Source organism: Leucoraja erinacea, chromosome 6 (genome assembly GCF_028641065.1).
Source record: "Leucoraja erinacea ecotype New England chromosome 6, Leri_hhj_1, whole genome shotgun sequence".
In the NCBI taxonomy this organism is placed as follows: domain Eukaryota; kingdom Metazoa; phylum Chordata; class Chondrichthyes; order Rajiformes; family Rajidae; genus Leucoraja; species Leucoraja erinaceus.
Window position 1 is genome coordinate 56,862,861 of NC_073382.1, and position 25,487 is coordinate 56,888,347.

Here is a 25,487-nt window from a genome sequence, read left to right on the forward strand (position 1 = left end):
ACATGGTCGAGGTTTGTGGTGACCCATCGAGGTGATGCTGTGGCAATGCAGTTCATAGTTTGTATGAGTTTGACCTCCACACACAAGAAGTTGGTTGAATATCTTCTTGAAGAATTTTATGTATCTCTATCTTGGAAATCCTGGGCCTGCAAATACATGACAGATGTCCAGATAGGATGCAACATCTCTGAAGATTCTGTGAGGGAAATCTCCTCGCAGATGGTCATTGGTTTGCCTCCGGTCTATGCTCTCTACCATAGTCCACCACACCCAACTCTCCACCAGGGGGCCAATCATGGACACAGTGTCACCTCTGGTAACAGAGTGATGCCAGGGATAGATTCATAGTCATACAGCACAGAGAAAGGTCTTTCAGCCAACCATGTCCATACTGATCATCAAGCACATATCTATATTAATTCCATTTTACCATGACTTGGTCCATGGGTTGGCAACTCGATGCTCATCAAAATTCTTAAATGTTGTTAGAATTCCGACTCCGGCCTGCTCTATCCCCTTGGCTGTGTATTCTAAATTCGATCCATCTTCTGGTGAAAAAAAAAATTCCTCAGATACGCACCTTTAGGCATTTATTGAAGGGTATTTCAATGGTTCCTTTAATATCACATGTACCAAGGTTTAGTGAGATTTGTCTTTTTGCATACAGATCAGTGAGATTATTGTTATACATAAGCACATTGAAACATAGAAACATTGTAAAATAGGTGCAGGAGTAGGCCATTCGGCCCTTCGAGCTCATTCCATATGATCATGGCTGATCATCTAAAATCAGTACCCCGTTCCTGCTTTTCCCCATATCCCTTGATTCCTTTAGCCCTAAGAGCTAAATCTAACTCTCTCTTTAGTTAGGTACATAAGCAGGGAATGTACTTAAGGTGCAGAAGAGGTTTAACTGCATACTACTTGGATTAAAGGGTATTAGCCATTAGGAGAAATCAGACAAACTTGGATTCTTTTCCCCATAATGTTGGAGGATGAGGCAAGTTCTGATGGAAGTTTATACATTTCTGAGAGGCATAGCTTGGGTAGACAGTCAGAACCTTTTCCCCAGGTGGGAATCCCAAAGGTATAGCAGGACACAAAGTGCTGGAGTAACTTTGACTAACTCAGCAGGCCAGGCAGCATTTCTGGAGAACATGAACAGGTGACCTTTTGGGTTGAGGTTCTCCTGTTTACTTACTCCATCATTTTGTGTCCATTTGTGTGCTAACCAGCATGTACAGTTCCTTGTTTCTACAGAGGGCATGGCATTACGGTGATAGGGGTAAAGTTTAAAGCAATGTGTGCGGCACATGGAAATGCAGGGAATGGAGGGATATGGATCACATGCTGGCAGAGGAGATTAGTTTAACTTGTTTTTTTTTTTTTTTTTTTTTTTATTAGAATGTACGGTAAATTACAATTCTACACAACACATATATCTTGATACATTTTTTATACCGCTTCATTTTTTTTTTTTTTTAGAGCTTTAAGAAAAAAAGTAGAAGTTAGGAAAGTAAAGAAAGTGCAAGAGAATCGTGCAGTGCGAGAGTGTAAGGAAAAGAAAGCCCCTTAGGAAAGAAGTTAGAGAAGGAAGTAAAGTGAGAAAATAGACCCTAGAAAGAAAAGAAGGAGAAAGTAGAAACAATCGCTCTATTATAACATTAAACTCCGCAGAGAGGGGACTACCAACCAAGTCTGTTTTTGTTATTTTACCTCCCGTTACCAGGTCCTGATTCCGCTTATTTATATATTTGGTTTTTTTTAGATTACTATTGCACCTCATACTTGTAATAGGTCCAGAAACATAGACCACGTCTTTTGAAATTGGTCTGCTTTACCTGCTAGGAGGAATCTCATCTCTTCCAGGTGTAATGTTTCAAACATATTTGATATCCACATTTTTATTGTTGGTGTCGGCGCATTTTTCCAGAATTTAAGTATAAGCTTTTTTCCCATTATTAGCCCGTAATTAAATAAATTCTTCTGAAACACGTTTAATTCAGGGTTATCTTCCGATATTCCGAAGATAATCCATTCTGGTTTTGGTACCAGTTTTATTTTGATCAATTTTGAAAAAATATCAAATATTTCATACCAGAATTTTTGGATTTTTGTACAAAAAACAAAAGAGTGCGCTATGGTAGCTTCTTGACATAGGCATTTATCACAGATTGGTGAAACATTAGGGAAGATTTTATTTAATTTAGTTTTTGAATAATATAATCTATGTAATGTTTTAAATTGGATGAGCGTATGCCGTACGTTGATCGAACATTTATGCACCTGTAGTAAATGATTATCCCAGGTCCCTTTTGAGATTTTTATAGCTAATTCTTGTTCCCAATCTTTTCTAATTCCATCTGTTGTGGGTATTTCTATGTTTAAAATGATGTTATATAAGTACGATATTAAATTAGCTGATTCCGCCTTGGTCTTCATTGCTTCATCCAATAAGTCGGAAGCCATATTATGATAGTCTTTTGTGTATTTTTTCAAATAATCACAGATTTGAAGATATTTAAAATATTGGTTATTTTTCAAATTATATTTCAGTTGTAGTTGTTGAAATGACAGTAAATTCCCTAATTCATACAGATCTTCGAGCTTTTTAATTCCCATTCTTTCCCATTGTATAGATGATTTGTCTATGATTGATGGTTTAAACGATGGATTATTGACTATTGGTATTAAAAGAGATAGGTTTCTTAATTTTAGAGTCTGTTTTATTTGTTTCCATGTTCTTATTGTGTTATGTATAATTGGATTTTTATTATAATTTTTATTATTCAAATTTGTTGGTGAGAGGATGATCGCTCCTATATTACTCGGGGAGCAGTCCCCTTTTTCCATTACCATCCAGTCCGCCTGCTGTGCAGAATTGTCCAGCAGGTGAATCATATTTTTAATATTTACTGCCCAGTTATAATACATAAAATTAGGGAGCGCTAGACCCCCCAGCTCTTTTCGTTTATTAAGGTGTGCTATTTGTATTCTATGGGATTTATAATCCCATATAAAATTTGTAATGTCTGAGTCCAATTTTTTGAAAAACTTTTTTGGGAGGTATATAGGTATTGATTGAAATAGGTATAGAATTTGTGGTAAGAAAACCATTTTAATAGCATTTATTCTGCCTATTAAGGACATCGGAAGTGTTTTCCAGAATTTAATCAGATTATTCAATTTCTTGAGTAAAGGATTATAATTGGCTTTAAACATATCCTGGTAATTTCTAGTAATTTCAATTCCCAAATATTTGAATTTTTCTGTGGCTATTTTAAAGGGAAATTTCCGAAGCTGTGTTGAGTCTTTTGGTTTTATCGACATAATTTCACTTTTGTTCCAATTTATTCTATATCCTGAAAAGGATCCAAAGTCCTCTATTAAGTTTAATATGTTTGGTATACTAATTTGTGGTTTTTGTGATGTACAGTAGTACATCATCGGCATATAGGGATATTTTATTCTTTGAGTATTTTGTATTATAACCATAAATATCCGGATGAGTTCTTATTTTTTCAGCAAGGGGTTCAATTATCAAAGCAAATAGCAGCGGTGATAATGAGCATCCTTGTCTATTGCCCCTTGATAGTTCAAATTTCGAGGATAAGATATTATTAGTTAATATTCTAGCCGTAGGTTTGTTATATAATAGTTTTATCCATGCGATAAAGTTTTCTCCCAATTGGAATTTTTGCAATACTTTAATCATATAATCCCATTCTACTTGATCAAACGCTTTTTCTGCATCCAGTGAGATAATAGATAACTCTTGGTCGTGAGGTTTATGTGAGTGCATTATGTTAAGCAAACGTCTCAAATTATTAAATGAATGTCTCTTAGGTATAAATCCTGTTTGATCTCCATTTATTAATCTACTAACGTACCTGCTTAATCTACTGGCTAGTGTTTTCGCTATTATTTTTTGATCCGTATTTAACAAAGCAATAGCTCTATATGAACCTGGTTCTTCTATGTTTTTATCTTTTTTAAGTATTAATGTGATCGTTGATTCTGCTAATGTTTCGGGTAAGCTTTGCTCTTTAAAAGCGTGTGTATACATTTTCTGTAATCGTGGGGTAACTATATCATAAAAGGCTTTATAGAATTCACTACTGAATCCATCTGGTCCTGGTGTTTTACCATTCTTTAGTGTTTTTATTGTGTCTTCTATCTCCTTAGAAGTAATTATTGCTCCCAGTTCCTCTTGTTCCCTCAATTCTAATTTTGGAAGGTTACAATCTTCCAGAAATTCTGAAATTTTATTATTATCTATTGACGTTTTAGATGTATATAAATTTTCGTAGAATTGAGCAAATCTTTTATTGATATCCTTGGGTAGTGTTAATAATTCCCCACTATCTGATTTAATCTTTAGTATTGCATTCTCTTTTTCCCCCGTTTTTTTTTTCAACTGGCGTGCTAAGAGTTTGTGGGGTTTGTCCCCGAATTCAAAGTGTTCTTGTTTTGTAACTTGGAATAATGTTATAACTTTCTCTGACAATAATTTATTCAGCTTGAATTTCAATAATAGGATTTTATTATGTTTATCCATAGTTGGATCTTTAGCATTATCTATATCTAATTGTTTTATTTGTTCTTCTAAATGTCTTTGTTCTTTATTATTCTTTTTATTTTGGTAAGCTTGAAATGAAATAATGACTCCTCTAATAAATGCTTTAAAGGATTCCCATAATAGCGTGGGGGATATATCTGGTGTATCATTTATCTCAAAGAATAAGTCCATCTGTTTTTTTAGATATATACTCCCTTGTGGGTCTTTTAAAAGTTGCGAATTAAACCTCCAGAACGATTTATTCATGGACATTCCTTCTAATTTTAAAACAAAGGTTAAAGGAGAGTGATCTGAAATCGCATTAATGTGGTATTTAGGATTCATAGTGTGTGTAATTAATTTTGTATCCACAAGAAAATAATCTATCCGTGAATATGTTTTATGCACCGTTGAATAGAATGAGTAGTCCCTTCCCGTCGGATTTGCAATCCTCCATACATCTGATATATTTGTGTTTTCCATATATGTATGTAAGAGTTCACTGGTTTTAGATTTCATATTACCTTTTTGTTTTTGCATCGATTTATCTAAATAAGGGTCTAAAACACAGTTGAAGTCCCCTCCGATTATAACATTTTGATAATTAAATTCGGCAATTTTATTCAGAATTTTAGTAAAAAATTGAGGGTTATCAAAATTGGGCGCATATATATTTACCAGCGTAATTGGCATATTATTGATCTCTCCTGCTACTATAAGATATCTCCCTTCCTTATCTGAAATAGTATTCTTTGATTTAAATGGGATTCCTTTACGGATAATAATTGCAGTGCCTCTAGATTTAGAAGTGAATGAAGAGTGAAATGTTTGGCCTATCCAGTTAGCCCTCAATCTCGTCTGATCTTGATGTTTAAGATGAGTTTCCTGTAGGAACGAAATGTCCGTGTTGTATGCTTTCAACTGAGCTAGTATCTTGCCCCTTTTAATAGGTTCATTAATACCCCTTATATTCCAACTACATAGTGTGACTCCTCCCATTTTCCTTTGATTGTCGTCATACATTTTTACCAATTTTAATGACCTTACTTATTATGGTGCATCCATACCTCAGGACTCTGGTTATTTTGGAAGCATTTATATTATAGACTTTCTTGGTAGTACCCCTCTGCGATTGTCCTTGAAAAAAAAACACACAAATGTGACATATTGTGGTAGTAAAAAAAAAAGGTATATAAAATAGATGTACGGTGTCTGGATTTCCTACACCGTAGTGAGTGGCCCACTCGTCTGTGGGATATGACATCAATATTGCTTCCGGCGTAGCTGTTATGAGGTTAGCCCCGCTGAATTTATTGCTCATAACCTAGGGGGTAGGTACCGTTTCCAAATCAGTTCTATTTCACCCCATTACAGTATATATATATATATATATATATATATATATATGTTTCATTCCGACTTATCAAATCTAATCAATTATTCAGTTACACATATTCCTCTCTTTATCTCTTAACTATTTGTAATTGGTTTTAGTATTGTTAAAAGTGAGCTGTTCGTTGAAAGGGTTAACCAGAGTCAGGCTCCTGGAATTAAGCCAGGTGCCTGAGTCTCTTCCCCTCCCCACTCGAGCTGCGAAACCTGTGAGATTACAATGTTATCTACGTTATAACACATATTTATTAATAACAGTTTATGTATTATGTATTAGTATTGTTAGTAATTAGTTAGTAATAATTCTCTATTTACACAATCTATGAAAATCTGTAAGAAGGCCATGTGATGTTTTTCACTCTCTCTCAGCTTCGGCAGATGTGCTTATATCTGTTTTCCTGGTTTAAACATCGGATGTCCTTGAATTAAATTCGAGAGAAGATTATAATGTCTAGACAAGCCTCATGGAAAATCTGCTGCAAATAGCCATTTTTAAATCTTGATGGTATTCACTTTTTACATTTTCTACTAATATTCTTGTTAGGGGAATAAGCACATTAATTAGGTCCTGACGTCTGGTGATCAATCTTCTTCTGCTGCTGCTGCCTTAACAACGATTTCTTTTGCGTATTTAAGAGATTCTAGCGGATTGGTGAATGTTTTTGAGATTCCCTTAAAAGTGATACGCATCCTCGCCGGATAAAACACACCAGATATGACGCCCTTGACACCGTAGAGAACTTCTCTGGTCTGTGAGAACTTTCTTCTCTTTAGCACAATCTCATAGGGGTAGTCCCGTAGAAGTTTAATAGAATCATTTCCATATATCATCTTCTCTCCGTATTTAATTTTTTTCAACAGCGCTTCCACTGTTGGGATATCCCGAAGTTTGACTGACTATAATCTGTCGTGGGTAGGCTTGTTCTCCAGTGAATCTTGGCTTGAATCTAGGTACTCGATGTGCTTCTTCAATTACTGGTGCTTCAGGTAAATTGAGTACATGTTTAATTAAATTGGCAGTGAACTCACGGGTGTTTTCCCCCTCAGCTCCCTCTTTCACTCCACGTATTCGTATATTTTGACGTCTTGAGCGAGCTTCTAGATCAACACATTTATCAGATACTTTTGTAAATTGGCTCTTGAGGCTGTCTAATTCTAACTTCATTGCCTCCATTTCTCCAGCCATCTCTTCCACAACAGCTTCCAAATCTTTCACTGCATTTGCATTTGCGGAAATAGTTTCATGCACAGCCTCAAACATCTTTGTGGACTCTTCTGCCACCTTAGTAATTTTCCCCGTGAGCTCTTCTTGCACATCATCAACTTTTTTTTGCAGAGCACCAATGCCCGCGAGTATTTTTTCATTACCAGCAATCAAGTTTAAATTTCCAGCTTTCACATCTTCTTTCAAATCTCTTACCGAGTTCTTTAATTCCTCCATTTCAGTTTTCTCTTTTGTGATCAACTCAGTCTTAGATCGTGTAGCCATTCCAGAATCCACTCCAGAGGTTAGTGTTGCAGTTTCTTGGTGTTCTTGAGACTTCAGCAGTTGTTTTGACACTTTCCTCTGAGGACTCTGACCTGTAGATGTCTTTTTCATTTAAAATCGGTTTCCCTCCGTTAAATCCACGGCGCTTACTGATGACGTCATCAGCACCGCGACATGAAACTCCGGTAAGTCTTTAAGATCGGTCCCGACCTCCAAACCCGATTTTAACGCGAAAAATCGCGACTTTTTCAGCGGAGCTAAAAGATTTGCGACTGCTAGCAAAGCATGCCGCCACCGGAAGTCGAGATTAGTTTAACTTGGCATCAAGTTCAGCATGGATATTGTTTGTTGATGGTTGTGTTCATTTAGAGATAAAGCATGGAAGCAGGCTCTTTGGCCCACCGAGTCTGTGTCGACCAGCAATCCTCACATACTAGCACTATCTTACACACTGGGGACAATTTTTCAACTTATCAAATGCAATTAACCTATAAATCTGTATGTCTTCAGAGTGTGGGAGAAAATCAAAGCACCCGGTGAAAACCCACGCAGTTACGGGGAGAATATTCAAACACCGCACGGACAATACCCGTGGGCATGATCGAACCCGGGTCTCTGACTCTGTAAGGCAGCAACACTACCACTGCCCCACTGAGTTATCCCTGTTCCTGTGCTGAACTGTTATAGAACAATGTTATAGAAACAATGGTTACACAAAAAAAAAAGCTGGAGAAACTCAGCGGGTGCAGCAGCATCTATGGAGCGAAGGAAATAGGCAACGTTTCGGGCCGAAACCCTTCTTCAGACCGGTTATAGAAACAATGACTCCTTTGGAATTGGATAACCCCCAGAATAGAATCACAAGTCTGTGCTTTTGCGCTTTGGACCTTCCTGATTTTTTAGCTTCAAAGGTAATTACTATTTTATTTCAAATTTCCTAATTGTTTGTGACACCGACGGTGGCTATTTCAGTCCTTGCCCTCGCCCCACTTATTTTTCATGTTCTTACCACATTCCCGTCAACTCTGCCCAGCATCTTAGATCCCACTAGAGAAATACTATTTAATAAATTTATAATAAGAGATCCTTTAAGGAAGCAGATAGAATCTCATACTTAGTTTTAGAGAGGCAAATGAAAGTTCAAATTTAGAGCAGTTTTAAATAAAGGCAATTACATTGTTATGAGGGGCAAACTCTCTGTAGTACATTGGGTGATTAGCTTAACAGTTACTGCAATAGGCATGAAGTACCAGACATTTAAAGAAATATATCATTTCTTAATAAATATAAATTACATTGTAGAATAAAGATTTAATGGGAAACTTAATTACTCTGAAGCTAAGAATATAAGAAATAGGAACTGGTATAGGTCAAACAGCCCCACAAGCTTACTCCCACATTAAATAAGGTAATCTATCTATCTATATCTATCTATCTTCTATCTATCTATACATAACTAAAACTCTGATCTTGTTTTTTTCTGGTTTGGCGGTCTTTCTATTTGAGCAAAAACGGTTTGCAATAGTGCTACAATTGTTTGCCAGTTCACCCACCGTTCTCCTGTGCTGCGAGTGCACCAAGTTTCGTTCCGATCGGTTGAATGTCGTAAAAATTAGCGAGGTTTAAAAATCTTAAAAACCACGCGTGCACAGATCGATCTCTTCTCCTGCCAGTCAGCGCCGCGCGGATTAGACTGTTCCTCTGTCACACCCCGGGACGGTCCGCCCTTACCTGTGCCATCGCGTCTTTACTGGAACTGAGGGTGGCCGGCGGAGGTTTCCAACCGGACTTTCGGAGGGACCCGAAACAAACCAGCCTCGCCCAAAGCAGCAGCCCCGTCCCAATCAGCCCCAAGCAGCAGCGCTGCCCCAAGCAGCAGCCCCGCCCCAAGCAGCAGCCCCGCCCCAATCAGCAGCCCCGCCCCAATCAGCAGCAGCCCCGCCCCAAGCAGCAGCCCCACCCCAAGCAGCAGCCCCACCCCAAGCAGCAGCCCAGCATTAGAGACCTGACCCAGCCCGGAGCCGTAGATGTCGCCAAACGGAAAGCAGAGACTCTGATCCCATTCCGTGCTGCAATTGTTATATGGTTGTTATATATATATATATCCCAGCGGTGGAGAACGACGACCAGCGACCAGCACCCGCTATGAGTCCCCATCGCACTGCCAATTCCAGCCACTACCACTCTGGTCCCCCTCGCTGGCTCCTCCCCCCTACCCCATGAAGCCCCACTCTCCCCCATGGCTCTTCCCCTGTCTTTTCTGCAAGCTCAATCCCCCACCCTCCCACACACACACCCCTCTCCCCGCACACCCCCCTTCACAAGCCCCCTGCCCACATATCCCCAACCCCTCCCACACACGCACAGCCCCCTACACACCCTTGGCCCCCACAACCCCCCCCCCCACACCCCCCTCCCCACCCCCCCCCCCCACACCCCCCCCCACACCCCCCCCCCCAAACCCCCCCCCCCACAACTCCCCACAACCCCCCACAACCCCTCCACAACCCCTCCACCCCTACAACCCCCTCTCCTGCCTCCATAACCCCCACAAACATCCCGCCTCCATGACCCCCCTGCACACCACAACCTCCCCACCCCCCCCACAAACCCCCACATATCCCCCCGGCCCCCACAATCCCCCCACCCCCACAACCTCCCCCCACTCACACTCCCCTCACCTTCACCATCCCTCCGACTGCACAGCCCCCCCTGCCCACACACACCCCCTCCACACACACACACACCCCCTCCCCACATCCCTCCTCTCCCCCACCACCCACCCACCCAAATACTATGGGGCTATGGGTGAGTGGTGGAATATTGCGTTGGGGAACGGGTTGCGTTGGGGAACCAGGCTTCCTGTGTGACTGGGACCCGATGGGTCCCACTTAGTCTAGTGTCTTATAAGATCTTGATCTCTGTTCTACTTTCCTGTTCTTCTCAATAATGTTTGTCACCTCTGTACATCAAAACAGTATCTCAGCCTTGCATATACTCAAAGATTCCGTCTCCACATTTCTGTGGAGCAGGGAATTCCCAAAATTCATGAATGTTTGGGAGTAAATATATCTCCATTTTAAGTGGGTGACATTATTTTGACATCACACCCCCAACTGTAGGTTCCCTCATAAGGAGAAACAACCTTTCAGTATCCATTTACTCAAGTTCTTAATAAGATAACCAGATATGTTGTTTCTTACCCTCTGTTATCAGGCTTCTGAATGGTCCTACCACAAGCTAGGGCACTGTCCGATTTACCTCAACTCCTTTGCTGTATCTATTGTATCATAGTTTGATATGATTAATTTAGACTTTAGACATTAGAGATACAGCGCGGAAACAGGCCCTTTGTCAACCAGCAATCACCCCGTACACTAGCACCATCCAACACACTAGGGACAATTTTACCAAAGCCGATTAGCCTACAAACCTATACGTCTTTGGAGTGTGGGAGGAAATGGATGTGGGCAGGTTGGGCTGAAGGGCCTGTTTCTCGGCTGTGTGACTCTATGACGGTCTAATCCTTGCACAGCTCCAAATAATTGCTCCATGCACTCCAGAGAATTGTGTGTTTTTTTTAAATAGAGGCTATTCAGCCTATCCAGCCTTTGCTCACTACATGGCAGAGAGCAACAACAAAAGCCTACATCAATTCTACCATAATAATAGGCATACTGTTGCAAGCAGCCTGCACAACACACACTACCCTGAAAAAGAACATGGGGACACTGATATGGGCAGTGTTATTTACAAGCCAGTCATATAATGAGCTAGGTATCGCACTCATCACAGTCAATTGTGACTTTGACAAGCAACTTGCAACTTGATTGTCAAAGTAAGGAAAAACAAAATCCAGATGATAAGAATTATATTTGACAATATAGAACATTTAATAGAAGCAGGAAACTTTCACAGCTGCAAGAGGCTTTGCCATGTGTAGTATGTTCTGCATAGCTGATGTCTTCCGTTTTAGAATTGTCATGCAGGAAATGAGGAAGAACAGCTCTTGAGGGTCTGATGTTTAGCAGGGAGATACATTTGATAGCCTCGAACTATACATGGCAGGATCATAATTTACAAGGACCAATAAACCTGGGTTACTAATCTTGGCTATCTGCTAACCTGACCTTGTCTGTTCATTTGGACAATTGTTGATTGATGCTAGCATGAACCCTGGTGTTCATGATTCCTGCCAAAGATCATCGAACTGCAACATTAACCCTGTTAAGAGCCTGTACCACGAGCATGCGACTGCATGCGGCAAGCGCGACCAAACCGGAAGCGGGGGCCACGCGGAGGTCGAGTGATCCCCGTACGAGTTGACGTGAAGTTCAAGCGAAGGCGTACGCCATCAAGATGCTGCATACGCCGTCAAGACGCTGCGTACGGCGTCGAGACGTTGTGCACGCCTGTCGAGGCGGTGCGTACAGCCTCAATGCGGCTGCGGGCCGGCAGGCCATTGCCGCGCCGAATGTTTGGACAGTGTCAGTTTTTCGGAGCCCCACGCGATGTCAGGACCAGCTCCGCACAACTCCATACGGCTCCGGCGATCGAAGTGGGACCGGCCCCGCGAGGCCGTACGTCTCAAGCAACCACGTTAGGTCGCGCTTGCCGCATGCAGTTGCATGCTTGTGGGACAGGCCCTTTACTGTCTCCGTAGATACCTTATGATACTGAGTATTTCCAAGTTTTATTTCAGCCCTCCTAAATCTGCAGTTTTAAAAATTTTCATTCATTGTTCATGCCTCAGCAACAGTCACAGACTCATAGAGCGTGGAAACAGGCCTTTCAGCCCATTTTGCCCATACCGACAAACATGTGCCACCTGCACTAGTCCCACCAGCCAGTGTTTGGCCCATATCTCTCTAAACCTGTCCTATCCATGTACGTTCTCATTGTTTCTCTGGTTGCTTTTGGCGGTGTGGGTTCCTCCTGATTTCAATCCAACCTTGCAACATCCAACCCTGTTCTCCTTCACATGCCCAACAAATCCCCTGTTTTTATAATGCCTCTGGATGGGGAAACTGTACAGTGGTCACTTATCCATCAATACATCTTTGGAATGTGAAATGAAAGCAGAATACATGGGGAAACCAATGCAATTGCAGAGAGACTCCACACGGACAGTACCAGAAGTCAGGTTTAACTTGAGATGCGAGATAGAAGCACAAATTGTTATCTCAGTGAAAGCAGTGGTGGGAAGAGGATAGATATGATTGGGGACCAGGATGTCCTCAAAAAGATCTCTGCCAAAGCAATAAGAGGTGGTAACTGTGCAATTCAATGGTACGCGTCAAGACCCATGGAATTAGATACAGCAGAAAAGGAAGTTCAATTGGTGGCACAGCAGTACAGCCCCAGAGACCCGGGTTCAATCCTGACTACGGGTGTAGTTTGTACAGAGTTTGTATGTGACTGCATGGGGTTTTCCTGGGTTCTCTGGTTTCCCCCCACATTCCAAAGATGTACAGGTTTGTAGGTTAATTGGTTTTGGTAAAAGATCGTAAATTGTCCCTAGTGTGTAGGATAGTACTAGTTCACAGGGATTCCTGGTCGGCATGGACTCAATGGGCGGAAGGGCATGTTTCCGCTCTGTATCCAAATGTCAGATTCAATCATCTTAGTCACTAACCTCAGGCATGGATCAAATGCCATAGCCTAGTGTCTCCCAAATACGTTGTGCCATGAAGACATACAGTTTGCAAGATAGTTACTCAGTTCACAACACTCTTGGGACCACACTGTCCCTAGACAACAATTGGCCTATCAGGCAACCAACCTGCCTCAGGTCATATGTTGCCAGCCCTGATTTGTCCTGGTCTTTTCTTCCTTCTTGTCCCCTCTCTCCATCTCCTCCCCCTGCCCTGCCTACAATCAGCCTAAAGAAGGGTCCTGACCCCAAACATCACATCTATTTCCTCCAGAGATGCTGCAGGACTTGCTGAGTTACTCCAGCACTTTGTGTCTACGTACATCATTACCACACCTACTACAGATGTAGAAGCAAATAATCTGGGCAGAGTCCTTGAATTCAAGATAAAGTCCATCAGCACCTTGAACAACCCATTGTTGACCTTGGTGTCCTTAAGGAGCTGCAGAAAGCAATAAATACTACAAAACAATAGCATTGGAGCATATAAATCAATATGCAACCTACCCATGTGTAGTTGATGGGTCCTTTGAACAGAAAGGATATCACTGCTGCTGCTCTCCATGTGTTCAGCGGTTAAGGAAACAGTGTCGGCTGGGCTCGACGCTCCAAAATGACAGCAATAGTATTAAAGCTGTTTGGTTACTGCATAAGCCTGGTGTTTGCTGCACGTACACTAACGGCTTCTTGATCAATTTGACATCCAGCATGACTCACATCACGATAGCAAGCCTGTTCATTAGACATCACATCAGAACTGATGCAGCACCCATAGAAGCCAATAATCGGATGCATGCTACTGAGCTGAATTTTACAGCCTGCCATTTGAACCTCCCATTCACATTCACAAAGTCTCATATTTGTGCACATACACAGATGCACAAAATAGAATCTGTTTTTTTTCCTTCCTCCACCACTACCGATTCAAGCTACATTACAATCTCTCAAGAAGGGTCCCGACCCGAAATATCACCCATCTTTTTTCTCCAGAGATGCTGCCTGACCCACTGAATTACTGCAGCACTTTGTGTCCATTTACAGTGTTTTAGTTCAGTTTAGAGGTAGTTTAGAGATACAGCACGGAAACAGGTCCTTTGGCCCCACCAAGTCCATACCGACCATTGATCACCTGTTCACAATAGTTCTATGTTAACCCACTCTTCCACTTTCTAATCCACTCCCTACAAACTAAGGAGCAATTTATAATCACTGAACATTAAAGTATAATTAAGGGGGAAACTACAAATCCATCTCCACAGTTCCATCACATCGTATTGCTACTGTCTCAGTGCAGCAGCGCAGGAACCAGTGGCTTTGAATTTCAACACGACTGGAGGCACAAATAGTCAGCCGTGGATCAATGTCAAAGGAATGGAAGTTTGGGAAGAATTTTAAACAGCTTTCAGACTCGTGACTAAACCTCAGGTGCCAGTGCTGAAGCTGAAGCTGAAACTGGAGGATTTGACTATCCCAGGCTACACCTTCAGACTTCAAAACTACTTGCAATCCTGAAATCATTCTACTCAATACCGTCACAGGAGTTTCTTGCCCAAAATTGTACCAACTAACTCTAAATTCTAATTCAGCTAAGATCAACGACTAATAAGTCACAAATTAAATTAGTTCTCCAATAATAAATCTTATATCACATGCACAGTTATCATTCATTCAGATCCCTTTATATTAACTAGCATATTAATATTTCTTTAAAAATATATATTTTCTTTTATTACTTCTGCTCAGAAAATATTAACAAATTTATAAAGCAACAGAATAAATTACAGATTCAATGGTCATTCAACATTCCAATAATACTTCCATCCAATAATACTTTGATTCACTGATGTCCGATACTCAAGGTTGTAGTACCATAGTTAAAAGCAGCCACCCAAAAACATTAGACTTGAAAACAATGTAAATATATATTTTTTAATTACAAGAGCAAACTTGGTTAAATTAAATAATTCAGTGTGGTAGCTGGGGCAATGTGCAACTGTTTATGTATATTTTGTATTCAAAGGAAAAATACATGTAAGGCTTGCCTTTTGTGGTTCCTTTAGGTAATTGAATTGGTAAATATTAATTACGCCAAATTATCTTAATGATTTTGGAAACATGTATTAAGTAGCAAGTTCCATAAGTGAAATATTTCTGCTTCAAAATATGTTACACTCATCTGTTGCACTATTTATAACTACTTACTTAAAAAATTGCTTGTCTGTACATGTGATTGGTTTCATTTTAACTGGTTTATAATTTTGTGACCTGCGGTATACTTAATTTTGTTTAGTTCCGAGATACAGCATGGAAACAGGCGGCATGGCATGGTGGTGCAGCGGTAGAGTTGCTGCCTTACATCGCCAGACATCTGGGTTTGATCCTGACTACAGATGCTCTCTGTACAGCCTTTGCAAGTTTTCCCTGTGACTGCGTTTTCTCCGGGTGCTCGGTTTCCACCCACATTCCAAAAATGTACATGTTTGTAGAATAATTAGTTTCGATAAAATTGTAACTGGGTGATCGCTGGTTAGCGCAGATTAGAGGGCCAGTTTCCACACTGTATCTCTGAACGTCTAGTTTAAACAGGCTCTTTGGCCCACCGAGTCCACACCAACCACCGAGTCCACACCAACCACCACATTTGCATCCACTCCCTACGACACACTAGGGGTAATTTACGGAGGCTGATTAATCTATTAACCCACATGTCTTTTGTATGTGGGAGGAAGGTGGAGCACCCGGAGGAAATCCACATGGTCACAGGGAGAATGTGCAAACTCCACGCAGACAGCTTCCCAGAACAGGATCAAACCCAGGTCTCTGGCACTGTGAGGCATCAGCGGCATCAGCTGCATCAGCTGCACCACTGTGCCATCCTTATTTAGAACTTAGAACAGTAGAGCACAGTAACAGGTCCTTCATCCCACTATGTCAGTGCTGGCCATAATGCCAAGACTAACTCTTATCTGCCTATTTCTTTCATCAAAACCAACAAAGAAAGTGGCAGTGCATGTTATCATTACAGTTATCCGAGGGGTCTCGACCCGAAACGTTGCCTATTCCTTCGCTCCGTAGATGCTGCCTCACCCGCTGAGTTTCTCCAGCATTTTTGTCTACCTCCTATTACAGTTATCAATGTTATTTAATGACTTACCAAAAAAAACACAGTAGATTATAAATCATCCAGAGTTTCAATCACAAATGGCAAGTTAGTTGGCCTCGATAAATTGCCCCTAAAATGTAGACTGTGAATGTGAAGGTGGGATAACACAGAACTGGTGTGAACGTTTGATCGATGGTCAGCATGGATTCTGTGGGCTGAAAGGCCTGATTACACGCTGCATCTTTCAATCAATCAAAATGGAAGTAATGCAACATCAGTATGAAATTGAGAACCATTTCTCCTCATGACCAAATATCATGTTTTACATATGCAGTTCATTCTTGGTCTCTTCAAAATTAAATGGGTGAACTTCCACTTTCTTAAAAGGATGAGACTCTCCTTGGATATCCTGAGAACTTTAAAAACTGCTCTGCATTCAATATAGTGATAAAAGAGTGGTTGTGAACACCTCATACTTAATCATTTACCTATACAATGTTGCATAGTTTGTGTTGATGTGGAATGATTTGTTTATCATTACATTTCGGAGGTTAATATTTTATAAAGCATCAAATGCTCTAAAAAATTGGAGAGCACAAACTATCTGTGTAGAGGTGGGGAAATTTTCAGGTCAATCACTTTTTCTCAGAATGTTGCAGTACTTTGATATTAATTAAAAAAAAACATAATTGTGAACAAAGGTAATATACTGATTCGTTATCAATCCACCGATTCAATGGTTATTCATATTTGAATATTAAGCAATTTTCTTTTAAACAAGGCTTATTTTTTTTTATATAAAGAGTTTAAGAACGAACTGCAGATGCTGGAAAATCGAAGGTACACAAAATCGCTTGCCGATCGTTTCGCCGAACACCTCCGCTCGGTCCGCACTAACCAACCTGAGCTCCACACTTCAACTCCCCCTCCCATTCCGTATCCGACCTCTCTGTCCTGGGCCTCCTCCACTGCCAGAGTGAGCAACACTGGAAATTGGAGGAACAGCACCTCATATTCCGCCTGGGGAGTCTGCATCCTGGTGGCATGAACATTGATTTCTCACAATTCTGTTAACCCTTGCTGTCTCCTCCCCTTCCTACCTCAGCCCTCGGGCTCCTCTTCCCCCTTTTTTCTTTCCTCTCCCCGCCTCCCCCCATCCCCTATCAGTCTGAAGAAGGGTTTTGGCCCAAAACATTGCCTATCTCCTTCGCTTCATAAATACTGCTGCACCCGCTGCGTTTCTCCAGCATTATTGTGTACCTTTTTTTTTTTAAAGACATGCTAGATGTACTTTGAATTGTTTATTCACAATTATTGTATCATTTTCAGGATTTAGTACACATTTTAAAATCTCATACACCTTGAATGGTTAAAAGCAAAGGACCAAATTACTTTTTCCACATAAGGAAGTGATATCCACTGCCTCTATATGATAACAAAGTAGTTTTTTTTGTTTCTTCATCCTACCAACAACTAGAGAGCAGCCTTGAGCTACTATCTATCTCATTGGAGATCCTTGAATTATCTTTGATCGAACTTTGATCTTGCACTAAATGTTATTCACGTTATTCCCTTTATCATGTATCTGTACACTGTGGATGGCTCGATTGCAATCTTATATTGTCTTTCTGCTGACTGATTAACATGGAACAAAAGCTCTGCACCGTACCTCGGTACACATGACAATAAACTAAACACAAACTCAAAACAACAGGGAGAAACTAAACCAGGTTTGATTTGTATTGGTTTCTTACGTGGAAAAAAAAAGATAAATCAGGTTGTAATCATGTAATCTGCTATTTGTACATTGAAAATGGCTCAAAATTCATAATGAATCTCATTTAACACAACAACTGTGTATTAACAGGATTGTTTTAAAAATGTGAACTTAACCATCAGCAGAGGTATCCGTCTCAGTTTCCAGCATTTACCAACATTTGAAACCCACCTGGGGATCCCGGGAAAGACGTTTCAGCAGCCGTTTTGTGCTGCGTTTGGTGGTTCTCTTCCTGATGCGTTTGCTTGGTAACTTCAAGATGTGGAACCCTTTCAGATTTCCAACCTACATCGCCACAAAGTAAAGAAGATTATAGAATTATTGAACCATGGTATTGAGTACAAAGAGCACTATTATAACGCCAGTGATACTGACATGCTCTACCCTTGCCTAAGATTTAACCCACTCCACTAAGAACGCCTCAGAGCACATCATCTGCAGATTAGAAGTGAAACTCTTGCTTCTGAGAAGGAATTTAAAACATATCATGCGATGGCAGCTTAGACACAGTGCAAAGTTTTGTGTGAAGGAGAGGAGGCGGCGATATGTGTGTGTTGTATCTGTGTCAGAGAGGAACCGTTGCAAATATTAAAGGTGTAGGAAAGAACTGCAGATGCTGCTTTAAATCGAAGGTAGATACAAAATGCTGGAGTAACTCAGTGGGACAGGCAGCATCTCTGGAGAGAAGGAATGGGTGGCATTTCGGCTCGACCCGTTACTCCAGCATTTTGGCTCTGCAGTACTTACAAATATTAAAGGTGCGGTATTCAGTGAACTCAATTCTTTCTCTAGATAACTTGATGAGAATTGAAATATATGCTACATCAGATTTTGGGGTGCAAGTAGGATAAATGCTCAGGACTTGGCAAAGTGGACGATTCATCATTTCATGCATTCTGACATTCCCTGAACGTGGTCAGTCAAATTTAAACAGCCCCTTTTGAAAACCTGGCCATCATGTGACTGGAGCAGGCATTGGGGACGGAGTCTGGCCTCCCCAATTCTTCACCACCTTCCATTGCTATCACCCACTGACTTAACTGAAGACCAGTAACACACGGTCGCTGCAACTAGTTTCTTTTGGGTACAATGCCTGACGCTGCCTTAGGATCTGAGCTTCATCATTTCGGTGTGTTTAGTTTAGTTTATTGGTGTGTGTACCAATGGTGCAGTGACAAGCTTTTGTTGCGTGCTAACCAGTCAACAAAAAGACAATACATGATTACAATTGAGCTGTCCGCAATGTACAGATACATGATAAAGGGAGTAATGTGTCATGCAAGATATAATGCAGTAATGTCTGATTAAAGATAGTCCAAGGGTCTGCAATTTGGTAGATAGTACCTCCTGACCGCCCTCTGGTTGTTGATAGGATGGTTTAGTTTCCTGATAACAGCTGAGGGAAAACTGTCCCTGAATCTGGAGGTGTGTGTGTTTTCACACTTCTATACCTCTTGCCTGATGGGAGAGGAGAGAAGAAGGGTGAGATTCATCCTTGATTATGCTGGTGGCCTTGCTGAGGCAGCGTGAAGTGCAAATGAGTCAATGGAAGAGAGGTTGTTTTGTGTGATGGGCTGGGCTGCATCCACAATTCTCTGCAATTTCTTGTGATCTTTGCTGGATTTGCTGGTGCATGTTGCCTCTGACCAGCTGCGTTTGGACCATAGACATGACGCAGGCTCATTTTCAAGCCATTGTCTTCAAATTAGAGATGGCAAATCATATATGCATTGATTATTGTGATTATAATTGCAGCTGAGATATCTATTGTGTTATAATAACATGAATTCTTATAGAAACTTACAAAATTCTTAAGAGGTTGGACAGGCTAGATGCAGGAAGATTGTTCCAGACGTTGGGGAAGTCCAGAACAAGAGGTCACAGTTTAAGGATAATGGGGAAGTTTTTTAGGACCGAAATGGGAAAAACATTTTTCACACAGAGAGTGGCGAATCTGTGGAATTCTCTGCCACAGAAGGTAGTTGAGGCCAGTTAATTGGCTATATTTAAGAGGGAGTTAGATGTGGCCCTTGTGGCTAAAGGGATCAGGGGGTATGGAGAGAAGGCAGGTACAGGATACTGAGTTGGATGATCAGCCATGATCATATTGAATGGCGGTGCAGGCTCGAAGGGCCGAATGGCCTATTCTTGCACCTATTTTCTATGTTTCTATGTTTCTATAAAAGATTGCATAAGCAAGATTAACATTCTATTAAATAAAAAAACTCAATTATGACAGATTAAATTGTTTTCTATTTGTACAATGTAACCTTCTAATTGTGTTTGGTGCAGCAGTAGAGTTGCTGCCTTACAGCACCAGTGACTCGGGTTCAATCCTGACTACGGGTGCTGTCTGTTTGGAGTTTTTACGTTCTCCCTGTGACCATGTGGCTTTTTTCCGGGTCCCACCCACAAGCCACAGACATACAGGCTTGTAGGTTAATTGACTTTGGTAAGTTTTAAAATTGTCTTAGTGTGTAGGATAGTGTTAGTGTACAGGGTGATCGCTGGTCGGCACGGATTCAGTGGGCCGAAGAGCTTGTTTCCTTGCAGTATCTCTAAAGTCTAAAGACTCTAAAGTAAAGCATATAATTCAGTAGAGGATGTAAATGTGAATCCATTTAAGGTCTTGCATTAATTTATTCATAAATTTGCTTTTTAACCTCAAAATGCATCACTTAGAGAAATGCAACGTAGATACATATTTTTAGGCACAGCTGGGTTCATCATTTCTGTGAAGATTTTCTTTAAAAGTACTACCATGTTGATTCCATCACAGTACAAGTGGTATAAGCTTCTTAAATGATCCCATGAGATTAATGGTTTGGCATTTAAAGGCCAAGCTTATTTACAAACCAACATTTTATTTAAGTGTACCATTGTGCTATCTTCTAATAATGAGGTTGAGTTGATTGCAGCAGAAAATATGGTTTCTAGTGTAATAGCAACAGCATCATTAACTTTTTTAAGAGGTTCCTATAACCCTTCTGTTATTAATGACTTGCTTAACAGTTTAAGTCCACTTTTAATTATGGCAGCCTGTCTTCTGAATATCAAATTTAAGTCTTTAAATTCTACCGAGTTATTTTTACGGTCTCAATAGTCACTGTAAATGTCATCACTTTATACACTCACTGAAGCTGTGACAGACCCACTCTTATCCCCGGCTTTATCTCCTTTTCCATCCTTTATTGTACTACAAAGATCTCTTTTTCATGGTTCACAGCTGTATCCGCTTTCCACACGTGGCAATTGATTGCCTCCATAGAGGTATTTTCTGTTTCAATCTTGCATTTTCCCAAGGGAGAACAAAAGGGACAGGCTTTCTGGAGTTGGTTTCACTGAGAAAATTGTTCAGAATTGCCTCATTCCTCAGCAGATTAACGGACGCATACAATCCCAGCCCAAGTGCTATTGTACAGCACAATTTGGCCATTATACTTTGTCCTTTCCATTCAGAAGCCCTCCTTACCAATTAAAGTAATACAGCCAACCAATACCTGCTCCCAATTAAGTCTGAGCTGCATTACCTGCCTTGATGCAGCTGGTCACAGATTCCTACCACTCACTGGTATTCATTAGCCCTATTCATCATCAAGGGCTGATGGCAGGAATTCAAGCTTCTGCCTTTATTTCAGGACTCACCAAAATTATTAGCTTTCAGTTTATGGTTCCAATAAGCAGTGAATTAAATAGAAAGGACTGATCCAAGCATAGTCATTTTTTTTCTCTCCCCCCCCCCCCCCCCCCCCCCCCCCAATAATACATCCGTATATTGTGACCAATTGCATCCTAGTCAATGCATTCAGTGGCCCTTTAGGGTTTTGCCCATGTTGTTCTCAGCCACCAAACTCTTTCAACAAACTAAGATTAAAGTGCATATGATAACTGATCAGTCCAGCACTAAAACTTAAACAGTCAGTTTTCAGCACTTTGTTGCCTTGCTCTGCAATGCTCTCCAGATTACTTGACTCAACAGATATATAACAAAAAAAAATCCAAACCTCATTACTATCGAATTTTTCATACAGGGAGCCACATAATCAATTTTCCGATAGTAATTTTTCGATAGTAATTTTTTTAAATCAATACTTAATGTTTCTCCTACCTGTCAGAGGAAATTTCAGTTTTAAGCCTCTTCCCACTGCACTGGTGGGGTGTAAGATATTTTTCACTGAGTTTGGTGAATGGCCCCTCATTTCATCAGTGGCAGGTCTGTCAGTCAGTACTCCACAGGGTTAACGAGAACCGTCATTCTTTTCAGAGCTGAATATTCGATCAGGAGGTGTCAGCACTTTAAAAATTCAGTGCCAGCTGTGTGCTCCCTTTGTACTTTACCGGGACTGAGTTTTAAAATCACTGATTCCTCTTGATCAACCTCCAGGACTGAAAAGAATGCTAATTACAGTGACCTGTGTGGAGATACATACCAATAGACCCACAGCAGTGGAAAAAAAGCCAGATGTTACTAAATCCAATGAAGGCATTGATGTTTATTTCTTTAATATAAACCACAATGGATAGTATTTTTCTTTGCCGCTCCCTGGGATTAATATACTGATTTAGGAATACTGTTCTGCCCGACAACAAAGTTTCTTTACAGTGATGTTAAATAAGTAAATCTTGTGATAAAGCAATAAAATGTACTTTGATAATTTTGCTTATTTCATCCTATTTTCTGCACTGGAAAGATTTTCGAAATCACTTGGTACTAGAATTGAGGTCCATACATGCATGAAACATTTTACAACCATTTTGGCTGCCATGTTAAGTAAGTAGGCATAAAGGTGTGAATAGATAGTCCGATGAAGGGTCTCGACCCGAAACATCATCCATTCCTTTTCTCTAGAGCTGTTGCCTGTCTCGCTGAGTTACTCCAGCTTTTTGTGTCTGTCTTCAGTTTAAACCAGCATCTGCAGTTCCTTCTTTCACATCTGCAGTTCCTTCTTGCACATTTTGGTTTAATTTAGTTTAGAGATGCAGCGTGGAAACAGAACCTTCAGCCCACCGAGTCCGCACTGACCAGCAATCCCCAAACACTAATACTAACCTGCACACTTGGGACAATTTACAATTATACCCAGTCAATATACCTGCAAACCTGTACGTCTTGAGAGTCCGATAGGAAACCAGAGGTCCCGGAGAAAACCCACGCAGGTCACAGGGAGAACGTACAAACTCCATATAGACAGCATCCGTAGTGAGGACCAAACCTGGGTCTTTGGCACTGTAAGGCAGCAACTTTACTGCCGTGCCAGTCCACTACATAAAGGTGCGAACCATCACTATGTGCTTAGAGCGGTCAGAATGTTTGCTGCCTCTAAAATGGCAAACCCGTTTACCAATAAGTGAACTCACTCACAAAGACTGCAGTGTACAAGGATTCATATATTTTGTTACAGCTATTTCATTGTCATTTCTTGGGGCAGTGTTCAGTCCTCTGAACATGGTTTTCAGCTGTCATTCTAATTCCAAATGATGCCATGTGTTTTGAGTTAGTATTTCATCTGACTGGAAGGGAATAAGATGGGTATGTTCCCCGTCTTCTTTTTTTCTGAAGTTGCCGCGTGCAAGTTCCAGGTCGTGGCTTGGCAAGCTCCAATGAAAGAAGGAGCAAACGGCAAACAGCAGAAGGTGTATTTTGGATCTGGGACACAACGAGACAAGTGACATGTTCACTCCAGCTGCTCGTTCAGTACAGTGCATTTAGACCTTCCATTTCCCTGGATCTTCTACCAAAAAGAAAGCAGAGTGTGCACTCCACTTAGACATCCGTAGTCTGGGAGAGAAACAAAAATTACATTGCAAGATTGCCGAGGTCACTTTAGCCTTCTTGAAGTCTTCTGCTCATTCCTCTGTGGGGTTTGAGAGGAGACGGGGTCAGAAACTATGCCCTGCCAGCTGAACCAATTTAGAATCTTTCTCCTGAGGCTCCTTTGACCTGCTTGACCCTGGTAGAGGTGACCCTGGGTACCTCGGGATTGAGCCTATGGCTGGGAAGGTCCAGCTATACAGAACACAAACCGGCTAAAAATCCTTAATCAAGCACCATGGAAATAAAACAAAAAACATTTCCAACAAAATTATGGCAGACATTATCTCGTTCTAATGCATAATAAATTCTAACCAGATTTACTCTGCTAATTATTTTTATTCCAAGTTTTTAAACACATTGCCAATTTGTTAGAGTATATCACACGATTTTTACCTTCAAAAATTATTTTCAGAAACTCCAAAATGATAATCCATTCTTGCATTAAATATTTTACAACCTTTTGGCTGCCTTGCTGTCCTCCCACTGTTATGTAGGTACCAAGGTGTGAATGTTAGTATCACTATGTGGTTTGAGCAGTGAGTTAGGGGGAAGGGTGGGTGGTGGGTAGTGTGGGGAAGATAGTGATGGAAAAGGGTCTCCAATGAACAAGATTCTTTCTAGTGACACATTTGGCAAAGTTGTTTTACCTTAACAGCTGCATTATCATATTCATTGTGGGCTTCATGAATAATTAGACAGTGACGATATAAGCATATGCTCGATTTCAGCTCAGGTGTTGAAATGCATTTTACATGCAATACTTTTGATGGACTTTGGAGTTGATTGCGCTGAAGAAAACAGTGGCACTGGTCGAGTTGCTGCCTTACCGTGCCAGAGACCCGAGTTCGACGCTGACTATGGGTGCTGTCTTTACGGAGTTTGTACGTTCTCCCTGTCACTCCAGGGGTATTCTCTGTGTGCTCCGGTTTCCTCCCACATGACAAAGACATACAGGATTGTAGATTAATCTGTACTTAGGTACATGTGAAATAATGCATAATTGAATCATTTAAGAATAAGGAGTAAACCATTTAGAACGGAGACGGGGAAACACTTTTTCTCACAGAGAGTGGTGAGTCTGTGGAATTCTCTGCCTCAGAGGGCGGTGGAGGCCGGTTCTCTGGATGCTTTCAAGAAAAAGCTAGATAGGGCTCTTAAAAATAGCGGAGTCAGGGGATATGGGGAGAAGGCAGGAACGGGGTACTGATTGGGGATGATCAGCCATGATCACATTGTATGGCAGTGCTGCCTCGAAGGGCTGAATGGCCTACTCCTGCACCTATTGTCTATTGAATCATTGGCTCATTAATTGACTTCAGTAAAATTGTCCTTAGTATAGTATAGCGTTAGTGTACTGCGATCGCTGGTCGGCGTGGACTCAGTGGGCTGAAGGGCCTGTTTCCGAGCTGTATCTCTAAACTTTGAAGTCTTAAGAAAGGGAGCGTTTAAGATACCACAATAAATGGCATGATGGGGTTGAGAGAGCCTGGTGCAAACTTATATCCTTGACGAAATGAGAAAGAAGCCCAGAACCTGGCAACAGGAAGGTGTAGGAAGGAACTGCAGATGCTGGTTTACAAGAACAATAGACAACGAAATGCTGGAGTAACTCAACGGGTCAGGCAGCATCTCTAGAGAAAAATAATAGATGACGTTTCGTGTCTAAACCCTTCCTTAGACTGAGAGTCAGGGGAGAGGGA

At 41.0% G+C, this 25,487-nt stretch overlaps 1 protein-coding gene across 1 annotated transcript in view; it reads right to left on the reverse strand.

The window, feature by feature from the left end:
* LOC129698179 (PC3-like endoprotease variant B) overlaps nt 1–25,487 on the reverse strand; it is a 685,304-nt gene that overhangs the window by 566,233 nt on the left and 93,584 nt on the right. The window contains exon 2 of the mRNA XM_055637132.1: nt 18,144–18,257. Within this exon, the coding sequence (XP_055493107.1) occupies nt 18,144–18,257 (114 nt within the window). The remainder of the gene's footprint in view (nt 1–18,143; nt 18,258–25,487) is intronic.